The sequence below is a fragment of the Octopus sinensis genome, unplaced genomic scaffold, assembly GCF_006345805.1.
Source record: "Octopus sinensis unplaced genomic scaffold, ASM634580v1 Contig02702, whole genome shotgun sequence".
NCBI classification, from domain to species: Eukaryota; Metazoa; Mollusca; class Cephalopoda; order Octopoda; family Octopodidae; genus Octopus; species Octopus sinensis.
Window position 1 is genome coordinate 1 of NW_021825928.1, and position 14,000 is coordinate 14,000.

General features: G+C 35.7%; 1 protein-coding gene across 1 annotated transcript; it reads right to left on the minus strand.

Annotated features, from left to right (window-relative positions):
• Positions 1-350: 350 nt before the first annotated feature.
• On the minus strand, positions 351-6,302 carry LOC115227331. Its single transcript, XM_029798202.2, has 2 exons — positions 5,964-6,302; positions 351-664 (listed from the first exon to the last, which is right to left on the minus strand). The coding sequence occupies exons 1-2, from the start codon at positions 6,189-6,191 to the stop codon at positions 368-370; spliced, it is 525 nt and encodes a 174-aa protein (XP_029654062.1). The 5' UTR covers positions 6,192-6,302; the 3' UTR covers positions 351-367.
• Between the last annotated feature and the right edge of the window lie 7,698 nt (positions 6,303-14,000).

The window sequence follows — 14,000 nt, forward strand, 5'->3', positions numbered from 1 at the left end:
GCGATCCACGTCTGCCTTTGGATGGTGCATCTTATTACAAGTCAGTAGCTTGCGGATTTTTCTGTCAATTTTCATTATTTCACTGGTATTCCAGTTAAGCACATTGAAGCTATAAGGAACAATTCAGACTGCTAAGGAATTTATGGCTAACACATTATATGCATTCAGGTCAGACTTCAGTATTGCTCGAACTCTTCTATAACATTCCTTCCTAATCTGCGCATATACATACAAACAAACAAAAATACCCTTGAATAAGGTTAGAAACCGGCTCTTTCTCTATTGGCATGAAATCTTGAAATAAAACTTAACACTGACATACATACATATACAAGATTATACGACAAAAGAGCACAGACAATAATTTTTACTCACCGTTTAACCGTTCTAATTCATTTGACCAGGTCACAAATTTAGTGGTGTCGCCGCTCGAATAGATATACTTTTTCCACGATTGAGCTTGCTGTGCTTTTTGAAGCGGAACCGGTGATACAGATTTTAAAATAAACAAGCTCATTGCCAATCCAGAATATAGGGGAATTTGTAGGTCGGACATTGTTAGGGTCGATACATCAACGTTGAACTCAGTTTTCGCTTTACTGCAATTCGTTTTCAGTATACCATTGCAAGCACTTTGGACGGTTGTCAATTGGGTGTTGGTTACCTACAGAAACATAAGACAAAGATGTTTTTGTGCCAAACGGAGGAGTCTATCGGGCGTCATTAGATTACTCATTTTACCTTTAATAGGACAGATGTGTTCGTCCATAAAATCCTCCATAAATTATACTTGGAGAAAAAAAATTCAAGATGGATGGTTGTGGATGGAAGATATGGCAAATGAAGGTTTACATTAGACAACAACACCAACAGCAAAAGACCCCTTTCGGTTTTGATAAATCAAGTACCGGTTGTGTACTAGGCTGGATCTAAGTCGACTGGACACCTCCCCCATAAATTTCAGGCCTTGTGCCTCTAGTGGAAAGGGTTATGGCATATACAAGGACTTACGGGATCGAACTGCGCGATACTCTAAGGGTCTTTTGCTACGTAACCTCTCATCGACTCAATATCCTGCTTTTGCGTTTGGGTATGTTATATATATATATATATATATATGGTGACCCCCTTCGGTCAGACACTGACCATGGGTTTGCACCTAGAGAGTTACCCTCTTAGGCACAAGTCTGGGCAAGGTTGTTTTATGGAAGACCAGCAGTCGCCCATGCATACCGGCCTCCCCTCTCCACGTCACCGATGTTATCCAAGGTAAAGGGAAAGGGGCCGATACAGCTTGGCACCTGTGACGTCGCAACTCATTTCTACAGCTGAGTGAACTGGAGCAACGTGAAATAAAGTGTCTTGCTCAAGAACACAACACGCAGCCCGGTCCGGGATTCGAGCTCACAACCTCACGATCATAAGCTCGACGCTCTAACCACTGAGCCACGCGCCTTTACATATATATATATATATATATATATATATATATATACTAGCTGAAGGTGACCCGCTCTACGCGACGCGCGGGTAAGAGTGGGTGGTTGTTCTTCTGTTTTCTGCTTTCTTTCAGCACGTAAAAAGCACCATCCGAACGTGGCCGATTGCAGCGCCGCCTTGACTGGCTTCTATGCCAGTGGCACGTAAAAAGCACCAACCGATCGTTGCCGCTGCGAGCCCCCCTGGCACCTGTGCGGCGAAACGAAAAAAGCACCCACTACACTCACAGAGTAATTGGCGTTAGGAAGGTCATCCCACCTGTAGAAACACTGCCAGATCATACTGGAGCCTGGTGCAGCCTCCTGCCTTTCAGACCCCGTCAAACTGTCCAAACCGTGCTAGCACGGAAAACGGACGTAAACGATGATGATGATGATGATGATTCTCCGTATTTGTCTTTCTCTCTCCTTTCTCTCTCACTTTCCCACTCTCTTACTTTTCTTTTCTCTCCGACTCTCCCTCGCTTTCTCTACTCTCTATCTTTATCTATCTCTCTCCCATTATAAACACAAAAGATCTTGAGTAAGTTGGGAAATAAAATATTAGAAAGATCAATCATAAATCAGGCATGGCAACAGAAAGGTCTACGCTTCAAGGCAGACAGCAAAACGCTAACATTTAAAAGGGACACGAACTTGCGAGCTGAATAAAAATAATGAAATATTGGAAAGCAAAGTTTGAAGGGATAGAATCTGAGGATAGTAGAGTCACCATGATTGGCATTTCTTAACGACGGACAGCAACGTATTGACAGTTTAACGGTGAATTTTGGGAGATTTTTTTCCAAAATTTGTTCCTATTGTGTTTTAAAACTTTGTAATTCTGACAAAAAATGGATACGAATTTCATCATATCAAGCAGCGAGTCAGAATTCGAAGGATTTTCTACTGAAGACCTTGATAAATCTAACTCTATGACTGAAAAAAAAAGCACGTGGTATTTGATAATGAATCTGATGTTTCATTTTCCGAAAGTGAAAACAGTGAATCCGAGAGCTCCACAGCGATAAAGAAAATGAATTGGCACCTGAATGGAGTGAAAATTGAAAACTGTTTTTTCGGTGATTTTTCTGAAGAAACTGGAAAGCCACAGACTTTCCCAGGAGAGTAAAGCCTTAGACTATTTCTTTTTACTTTTTCGAATGAGCCTATTTGAAATCATTACGGCGGAAACGAACCGTTACGCTAAATGTAAACAAGCGAAAGAAAGGAAGAGAGTTAGTGGTTTCCCACAACCTTAAATGAAATAAGACTATTTTGCCATAAATATTATTATGGGTATCAGAAAGTTACCCAGAATAACAAATTCTATCGTAAAATTTTGTTGTATACCAATTGAATATTAGCTAATAACCCATTTTCTATAGCGATGTTTGAACAAATTTTAATAATTTTATATTTTGTTGAATTTACCTGATCTACCTGCAATTAGAGTCACTTTGTGACAAAAATTATAGGTATAGAATTGGTGAGGAAACATTTCATCCAATTATCTTCCAAAAATCACATTAATATATGATAAATAAAAAAGTTATAGTTGTTTAATGAAACCAGACTAATTTATGATTAGTTAGAAATTAATTGAAACACATAAGGGGTGTATTTTGGTCAGAAATATAGTAACGAAAGGGTTCATAGTGTGCATATTTTCAGCTGAACCGACCGACCACATAATGCACACATTATATATATATATATGTGTGTGTGTGTGTGTCTGTGTGTGTGTGTGTGTGTGTGTGTGTGTGTGTGCTGCACGCATTATATATACAAATTATATATATATATGTATAAATTAAATTAGAGATAAAACCACTATAGGCAAAAAAAAAACAAAAAAAAACATAAAAATAAAAATATAATATATAAAATATATAAAATTGAAAAATTTAAATTATTTAAATTTAAAATAAAAATTATTAATTATATTTATAATTTGTTTAAAAAATATATAACTATCAAAAAGTATTAAAAAGTTTAATATACATAAATACAGATATATACACTTTGTATATATACATTATATATACATATTTATATATCGACACACACACACACACATATATAATGAACGAATTGAATATCTGATTCATAATATTTGTTCTCATGATTGTGTGTTGTTGGTAGCGATGATAATTCTCCCTATGAATGCAGACAGATACATCAAAGAAAACCGTCTGACGAACTTATAAAGGGAAAGTGAAAGGGAGTTGAGGGGAATACATTAATAACAGGAGTGGAATTCTCAAGTTATAAATGAAGGGGAGTAAGAGAGGGAAAGAGGAAAATAGCGTGAGCGAAAAGATGGCCCCCTAGCAACCACACCTTTCAAGCTAGGGATTTCTAAGGTAGCCCGCGGGCATCGTCACCTCATTCTACATGTCCCTGTAAATTTTGAGCGAATCGGACGGGATGTAGTGGCATTGAAGCGATCCAAGCGGTAAAAACGCATTTCAGTTTTTATATATATATATATATATATATATATATATATATATATATATATATATATGAAAAAAAACAAGTCAAGACAGAAAATGCTAAAATAATTTTATAAAGAACATTTCAGTACTGGTTTCGGTCATTTGAGACCTTTTCAACTGTAACAATTGAATAATTTAATTTAGAAAAATTAAAAGAAAAGTTTTTTTAAAAGAATATTTGTATGATAGGTGCAGGAGTGGCAGTGTGGTAAGTAGCTTGCTAACCAACCACATGGTTCCGGGTTCAGTCTCACTGCGTGGCACCTTGGGCAAGTGTCTTCTGCTGTAGCCTCGGGCCGACCAAAGCCTTGTGAGTGGATTTGGTAGAAGGAAACTGAAAGAATCCTGTCGTATATATGTATATATATATATGTGTGCGTGTGTGTTTGTGTGTGTGTTTGTCCCCCTAGCATTGCTTGACAACCGATGCTGGTGTGTTTACGTCCCCGTTACTTAGCGGTTCGGCAAAAGAGACCGATAGAATAAGTACTGGGCTTACAAAGAATAAGTCTCGGGGTCGATTTGCTCGATTAAAGGCGGTGCTCCAGCATGGCCGCAGTCAAATGACTGAAACAAGTAAAAGAGTAAAAGAGAGTATCCCTTAATAAGGTTTATAACCTGCATTTGAATATATTTATATATATATGAAAATATGTACATATATATATATACATATGTATGTGTATGTATGCGTAAGTATTCAAATGACTAAAGTATATATATATATATATATATATATATATATATATATATATTTATATATTATATATATATATATATATATCTTATATAAAATCCGTTCTGTCTGTCTGCTCGTGTGTCTTCTCGGTTCTCGGCATCCTCCATCCGATTGCACTCAAATTTGATATGTTGATACCCGACTGTATCAGGGCATGTACAGTCTTGAAAAAATTACAAATCGATTCCAGGTGAGAATGCAATCAATAAAGTTGTTTTGTCCTGCTTTTCTTCCGTCAGCCTGTACATAACTGAACCTTCCTTTTTGTTGTTTTTGTACTGCTTAAAGGCCCGTTTCTTTCCTGCCAAGATTACTGTTTAAACCATGTTTGTGTTCTCCCAGTCAACAGCCTTATCATTACTGGTACTTTAAACTCTTCGGTTGCATTTTGTTTGAATAAAATCGTTTTTCATGGAATAGAAAAAAGTCTATCTTTATTTCTTCTTTTGCTGGTGTCTCAAATTAGGTTAAATCATGTGTTTCTCAAAGGGGAGGCCTATGGGACGGTCGGACAGTTGTTTTGAGAAAATTTGGTTTAAATGTTTGACAACGGTGCGTTTTGCTCTATGCGCAATTCCATTGTCTCCCGAGACAAAAGGATGCCAACCAACCAATATATATATATATATATATATATATATATATATATATATATATATATATATATATAATATATATATATATATATATTATATATATATATATATATATATATATATATATATATTATATATCTATATATATATATATATAAATATATGTATATATATATATATATATATATATATAGATATATATATATATATATATATATATATATATATATATATATTATATATATATATATATATATATATATATATATATATATATAGGAGAGTTCACGAAAAAAAACCCAAAAGACGAGGCAGTGGTGTACAAAACAAACAGATGTATTTGTATAAACGCTCAGGGATTGAAAAAAGTCTTTTACGTTTCGAGCCTACGCTCTTCTACAGAAAGGAACACAGAAAGTAACAAGGAGAGAAAAATGTGTGTAGTGGCTACCGATCTATCATGGTGATATATATATAGTCTTTGTAGCTAAATATCTTGTAAATTCATAAAATACTTAAATTCACACTTACACATGTAAGGAATGCACATAGATGCATATGTGTCTGCGTATGCGTGCGTACGTGTGTGCATGTGTTTGATTGTGTGCGTTTGTGTATACGTGTGTATATGTACAAATCTGGTACTTACCCTCCATATTCCACCAGTTGTTGCTGCGATAGAATTCATCTGGGCCACTGCCAAGCGTCTCAGGAAATAATAATCTTGTGCCAGAATACAATTGTCTCGGATTTTTCTTATGGTTGCATCGATGGCAGCATTACTGGTTTCACCAGGTTTCAGGGTCAAATCTACGGCATAGATATCTCTGGCAATGCCAAGACAAATGGCCACAAACAGAAGATATTTGATGGTCATGGCTGGAAACGTTTCCTTCTCTTCTCAAACGATAAAATTCAGACAGCAGCTCGCGATCCAAAGCTAATCGTTTGACAATCTTCCCCGAGTCTCACACCTTTATATAACGAAAAGCTTTTCTAAGAAATACTGAGTAACAGGATATAGTCTCCCGAGGTAACAAAGAGGCATAAAAAGCCAATTGTATCATCGTATTTCATGTAATAGCATGTTGTAATAATAACAACGATGATGATGATGACGAATAATCGGGGTCGAGATTATATCGAAATCTGATTGGTTGGTGAAACAAACTGCGTCAACTATTGTATAACACAGGTTCTCAAATTGAACAAAAAAAAAATGAATTTCAAAACTGATGATTTTTTAAGATAAGAAAAGGTGTTAAAGCAAATGTTCTTTTCTTCTTTTTCACATTTCCTTCGTCTCCCCTTTCTTCTCCCTTTCACTCTTACACCCCACTCTTACATTTTTTATAGTTATCTCGTTTTTCGCTGGTGGTGGTGGTGGTGGTGGTGGGGTGTCTACTAAAGTTTTCAATTTGAATTCGCTTTATGGAATCTTGTTAAATGTCGTCCAGTATTACACCGGCCAAGTTGTTTGCGTCACGCCTCGGTGATTCAGAAGGAAAGGATCATCATCATCGCCATCACTATTACAATTAATACAGCTTTGTGCCTGTCGTAGAAAGGGTCATTATAATTATGAGAAAGGCGACGAGCTGGCAGAATGGTTAGCAGGCCGGACTAAATGTTCAGTGGCATTCATTATGGATTTACGACAAAGGTTCCAATTCAGCCAAGGTCGACGTTGCCGTTCATCCTTTCTGGGGTTGAGGAAATAAGTATCAGTCATATACTGGGGTCGCTGTAATTCGGCGTCATTTCTTACCTAAATAGGAGCAGACATGGCTGTGCGCTTAACGCGTTAACTTTGCAACCAGAGGTTATTGGGTTCAATCCCTCTGCAAGGCAAGTGTCTTCTTTTAGAGCCACGGGCCGATGAATGCCTTGAGGTAGGATTTGGTTGATGGAAACTGTGTGGAAGCCCGACGTTGATACATACATATATGGGTGTTTTCCTACCACTACGACGATCTGCTTCTCAAACGGTGTTGGTCTGTTTACGTTCTCGTAACTGAGCAGTTCGGCAAAAGAAACCGATAGAATAAGTACCAGACTTTAAAACAAAAGATGGGGATTTGGGCCAACATGTTCGGCAAAATCCTTCAAGACGGTGCTCCAGCATGGCCGTAGTCCAACAATTGAAACGAGTAAAAGATGCTAATTCTCCTTTCTCTCTAACACGACAGTCATTTGGTGTTGCGATTTCGATAATTAATACAATGCAGCTTTAATCTTTTGCTGGTTTCAGTCATTAGAGTGCGACCATAATGGAGCACTACGTTGAAAAGATTTAGCCAAGCGAATCGATCCCAGAATTCCCCTTTTTTTAAACCTGATATTTATTCTAGCGGTTCCTTTTGCCAATCCGCTGAGACGCAGGAACATAAGCAAACCAAAACTACCGGTAGTGGGAGGTCAAAAACACACACATAGATATACTTACATACATACATACATACACACATACTACATACACACACACACACACACACACATATATATATATATATATATATAATATATATTATATATATATATATATACATACATACATACATACATATATATACATATATACATATACATACATATATATACATATATATAGGCGCAGGAGTGGCTGTGTGGTAAGTAGCTTGCTTCCCAACCACATGGTTCCGGGTTCAGTCCCACTGCGTGGCACCTTGGGCAAGTGTCTTCTACTATAGCCTCGGGCCGACCAAAGCCTTGTGAGTGGATTTGGTTGACGGAAACTGAAAGAAGCCCGTCGTATATATGTATATATATATATATATATATATATGTATGTATGTGTGTATATGTTTGTGTGTCTGTTTTTGTCCCCCCCCTCGCCATTGCTTGACAGCCGATGCTGGTGTGTTTAAGTCCCCGTAACTTAGCGGTTCAGCAAAAGAGACCGATAGAATAAGTACTGGGCTTACAAAGAATAACTCCCGGGGTCGATTTACTCGACTAAAAGGCGGTGCTCCAGCATGGCCGCAGTTAAAATGACTGAAACAAGTAAAAGAATAAAAGAGTATATATACCCACCCACCCACATAACTTGTCACCAACCTGGTCCCCAATTTTGATAAAGTGCGTTTCGTAAGACCTTGTGCCGAAAACCTGATACAAAGAGGTGCTTTGTTTCAGAACATACAACCTGCAGACTTTAGAAATTGCTGGCATTCGTTTTAATAATAGTGTAATTTATTGTTTGTTCCTTTGATAGAAGTTTATTCATCCGGTCGGCCTTTTCATGTAGGTTAAGCTAGTTCCATCCTTTCTTTACATACATACATACATACATACATACATACATACATACATACATACATATATACAAGAGGTACCCAAAAGAAATGGGGATTAACCTAAATTTGAGACACCAGCAAAAGAAGAAATAAAGATAGACTTTTTTTCTATTCTAATGAAAAACGATTTTATTCACACAAATATGCAACCGAAGAGTTTAAAGTACCAGTAATGGATAAGGCTGTTGACTGGGAGAACACAAACATGGTTTAAACAGTAAGCTTGGCAGGAAAGAAACGGGCCTTTAAGCAGTACAAAAACAACAAAAAATGGAAGGTGCAGTTATGTACAGGCTGACGGAAGAAAAGCAGGACAAAAACGGCTTTATTGATTGCATTCTCACCTGGAATCGATTTTTGTAATTTTTTCAAGACTTGTACATGCCCTGATACCGTCGGTATCAACATATCAAATTTGAGCGCAATCGGATGGAGGATGCCCGAGATCCGAGAAGACACACAGACAGACAGAACGGAATTTCATATAAGATATACATATATATATTATATATAATATATGTACTTTAGTCATTTAAATACTTACGCATACACATACATATGTATATATATGTACTATTTTCAAATATATATATATATATATATTATATATATATATATATATATATATATATATATATATATAATATATAATATATAAATATATTCAAATGCAGGTTTTAAACCTTATTAAGGGATACCTCTTTTACTCTTTTACTTGTTTCAGTCATTTGACTGCGGCCATGCTGGAGCAACCGCCTTTATCGAGCAACTCGACCCCGAGACTTATTCTTTGTAAGCCCAGTACTTATTCTATCGGTCTCTTTTGCCGAACCGCTAAGTTACGGGGACATAAACACACCAGCATCGGTTGTCAAGCAATGCTAGGGGGCTAAACACACACATCATCATCATCATTGTTCGATCGTGGTCGAGACAATGGAATTTACTATGCTACGTCAGACTTCACGGTCTATCATGACATTATAGAAGTCCTGTTGACGGGGACATAAACACACCAGCATCGGTTGTCAAGCAATGCTAGGTGACAAACACAGACACACAAACATACACGCACACACACACACGCATACACACACACACATATATATATATAATATATATATATATATATATATATATATATATATATATATTATATATATATAAGTAGACAAATGAATTATATTATTACGGATAATTCGAAAGATAACCGATACCTGGGTAGCAAACTCACACACAAAAAAGCACGGTTGAAGTTACGACCATAGGGCATAAAAACCGTGCCTTAGTGCGGAAATTGAAGTTTTTATATATTAAGTATAGGAAAGAATGGAGCTGAACGAAGATTTAACAAAATTCCTTTATTTTATTTTCGACATATGTTTCGAAGTCTGCAAAGTCCCTAATTCCGAGTGAATAAGGAGTCCATTATGCAGCTTTCTCTTCAGGAAAATCCAGGAACTTAATTCTCCAACAAAATGCACAACAAGCTTTTCGACGACTGCTCACGAGGAGCCCATAAAGATAATGATAAATAATGTCTATTTATAGGGGTGACGCCAGATTGGTTGAAAGCAGGAGAAATTGTCCGTTGAAATAGTTCAAGGGTAGAATCAAGGAAGGAGAAGGAAAGTATAGGAAAATTAAAGTAAGGGAATGTATTCTGTATGGCTGGTGTTTATATTTGATTTATTTTATGAATGAGTGCTCGTATGTATGAGTGTGTAAAATTGCCTTAATGTGTGTGTGCGTCTTTGAATGCGTGAATGTGTGTGTGGAAGGCAGAGAGAGAGAGATAGCAAGAATTACGGTCAAGAACTGAAAGACTGTGTCTGTGTGTTCGAATGTGAGCAGTCGTCGAAAAGCTTGTTGTGCATTTTGTTGGAGAATAAGTTCCTGGTTTTCCTGAAGAGAAAGCTGCATAATGGACTCCTTATTCACTCGGAATTAGGGACTTTGCAGACTCGAAAATATGTCGAATAAAATAAAGGAATTTGTTAAATCTTCGTTCAGCTCCATTCTTCCTATACTTAATATATATATATTATATATATATATATTATATATTATCTATACGATGGGCTTCTTTCAGTTTTCGTCTACCAAATCCACTTACAGGCTTTGGTCGGCCCGAGGCTATAGTAGAAGACACTTGCCCAAGATGCCACGCAGTGGGACTGAACCCGGAGTCATGTGGTTAGTAAGCAAGCTACTTACCACACAGCCACTCCTGCGGCATATAAATGTATTTTCACACAATGCAGTGGGAATGAATTTGATTAACTGTTAACATAATTTACTGTAAGGTATGAATGGATGACCTTTTGACCTCCCCATTCTTATAAACGCCAAGCAGCTATTTAGCTAGATTTGTGAACGTAAGATATATATATTTATGTGTGTGTGTATATATATATTATATATATATATATATATATATATAAGAGGAGAGAGAGAGAGAGAGTAATATGCTTTATTTAAAGCAGCAGAAAATTCAACAAAAACCTGTTACTCTGAGTTTCCCGTTGCCATTCATCGGACGTTTTTGCCAAAAACTGTCCGATGAACGGCAACGGGAAGCTCAGAGTAACAGGTTTTGTTGAATTTTTGCTGCTTTAAATAAAACATATTACTCTACCACTGGTATTTGAGTACTCTTTTTTCCACCTTGTTTCACATTATGTTTTTACTCCGGTATATATATATATATATATAATAATATTAATTCGAGACAAAACCACTATTTTGCCAATCAAACAAGAAAGACTTATCAATACATAAAAATTTTAATATAAAGTAAAAAAACCCGCCACTACATTGTTTCATTTGAAGACATGAAACAATTGTTGTGGCGGTTTATTTACTTTATATTAAATGTTTATGTATTGATTAAGTCTTTCCTTGTTTGATTGCACAATAGTGGTTTTGTCTCGAATTAATATTATATAATATTTTACTATAAATTGGATTTATCCTAAATCTGATTTTTTCCCGTAAATTTGGATTTATTCCCTAATATTTATTATTATTTATATATATATATATATATATATATATATATATATATATATATATATATATATATATATATATATATATATATTATATATGTGTGTGTGTGTGTATACATACTCTTTACTCTTTCGGAGTTGGATTGCCGCAATGTGCAATATCGTCTTGGTTGCCAGAGTAAAAGTCCGCCTATGAGAACCGTTCATTTCCAAGGTTTTCTTTATTGCTCACAAGGGGCTAAAACATATGCGTATGCTCAGATTTTCACGGTGCCTGTATGAGCGAGAGTTCTCGCGCCATGCAGCTTACCCGAGGGCGTTTATACATCCATATTTGTTAACGCTTATTTGTAATACTTTTCGCGCTGGATTGCGTGTTCGTTTCTCTTTTTACCATTGGTGATTTTATTTTCGATAAAATGTAAATGAAGATATTTCCTCGTCCGGCCGCATTTCTTGGATCTTTTCGGTTTGACTGGAAGTTTTTTCTAGCGGTGTCATATGAAATTGTTACCCATAATGATGATCCTAGTATCTGTTAGGGGTGGAGGGAAGGGTATCTTTTTTATTCGCAAATGTAAATAAACCCAATCTGTTTCTTAAACGAGGGACATATTCATACGACACAGAATGTTTTTACCTCAATGGACGTCATTGATTGGTTGAAATTGCAGAAATTGAAGAGAAAAAACAAATATCTTACAAACTATAGAATTTTCTCAATAAAGCCAAGAGAAAAAGATGTTTTATAAACACATTCTACCAGTATACGAAGTTTAAAATGTTTTAGTTACCTAGAAATTATGTTAAAAACTGCCGTTCAAACCGAAAAGATCCCTTTTCTTTATACAAAACGAGAATTTACATTGCAGAACTGTCATTTTAACGTGTTGAAATTGGCACCCATAATTACGACCCTAGTATCGATCTATTGCATTTCAATCTGTTTTAGGGTTAGGGTTAGTTAGGGTTAGGGTTAGAGGTGGGGGGAGGGTATCTTTTTTCTTCACAAATGTAAATAAACCCAATCTGTTTCTTAAACGAGGGACATATTCATACGGCACAGAATGTTTTTTTACCTCAATGGACGTCATTGATTGGTTGAAATTGCAGAAATTGAAGAAAAAACCAGCAAATATCTTACAAACTATAGAATTTTCTCAATAAAGCCAAAAGAAAAAGATGTTTTATAAACATATTCTACCAGTATACGAAGTTTAAAATGTTTTAGTTACCTAGAAATTATGTTAAAAACTGCCGTTCAAACCGAAAAGATCCTGTTTTTTTTTACCTCAATAGATGTCATTGATTGGTTGAAATTGCAGAAATTGAAGAAAAAACCAGCAAATATCTTACAAACTATAGAATTTTCTCAATAAAGCCAAGAGAAAAAGATGTTTTATAAACATATTCTACCAGTATACGAAGTTTAAAATTTTTTAGTTACCTAGAAATTATGTTAAAAACTGCCGTTCAAACCGAAAAGATCCCTTTTCTTTCTACAAAACGAGAATTTACATTGCAGAACTGTCATTTTAACGAGTTGTATTTATTTATCACCCTATGAGATGCATCTGCACCGAATGCTCCTGAACTAGTTACCTAGTGTCTCACCCGTGAGGGATCGATACTTGATGTGTCGAAATAATTGTCTTGATTAATGATAAATTCTCGTATTTTCCATCTTCCGTCTTTCATTTGCCATATACATAACGATCAAAAAGCTGCGAGCTGGCAGAATCGTTAGCACGCCGGGCGAAATGCGTAGCCGTATTTCGTCTGCCGTTAAGTTCTGAGTTCAAATTCCGCCGAGGTCGATTTTGCCTTTCATCTTTGCGGGGTCGATAAATTAAGTACCACTTACGCACTGGGGTACATGTAGTCGACTTAATCCGTTTATCTTGTTTGTCCCCTCTATGTTTAGCCCCTTGTGAGCATAAAGAAATATACATAGCGATCATTGTGAGAGTAATCGTACTTTACCAGTAGCTACCAGGTGTAAGCCATTCGTTTTATTATCTAATATATATATATTATATATATATTATATATATATATATATATATATATATATATATATATATATATAATATATATTATATATATAATATATATACATATATATATATATATTAATAATGAAATAAAACATATGCATATATATAAAGTATATGTACGTACCTACTCTACATGTACATATACACGCATATATGAGTACAGGACACCAAAGGAACGTCGAACACAAAGAGAAAGGAAAACATAGACACAACCCAAAGGAACTGGACATTTTTTTAAAAACAACAAAAAATGGAGTACAGGACAATTAACACAACGAAGAAAACCCTTCTTCAGTCGCTA

Excerpts from the sequence above, each read along its gene's own strand:
- LOC115227331 (XM_029798202.2), bottom strand. The coding sequence starts at position 6,191 with ATGACCATCAAATATCTTCTGTTTGTGGCCATTTGTCTTGGCATTGCC. Across the intron at positions 665-5,963 it reads CAACTGGTGGAATATGGAGG|GTAACCAACACCCAATTGAC; the intron begins GTAAGTACCAGA and ends ATGTTTCTGTAG.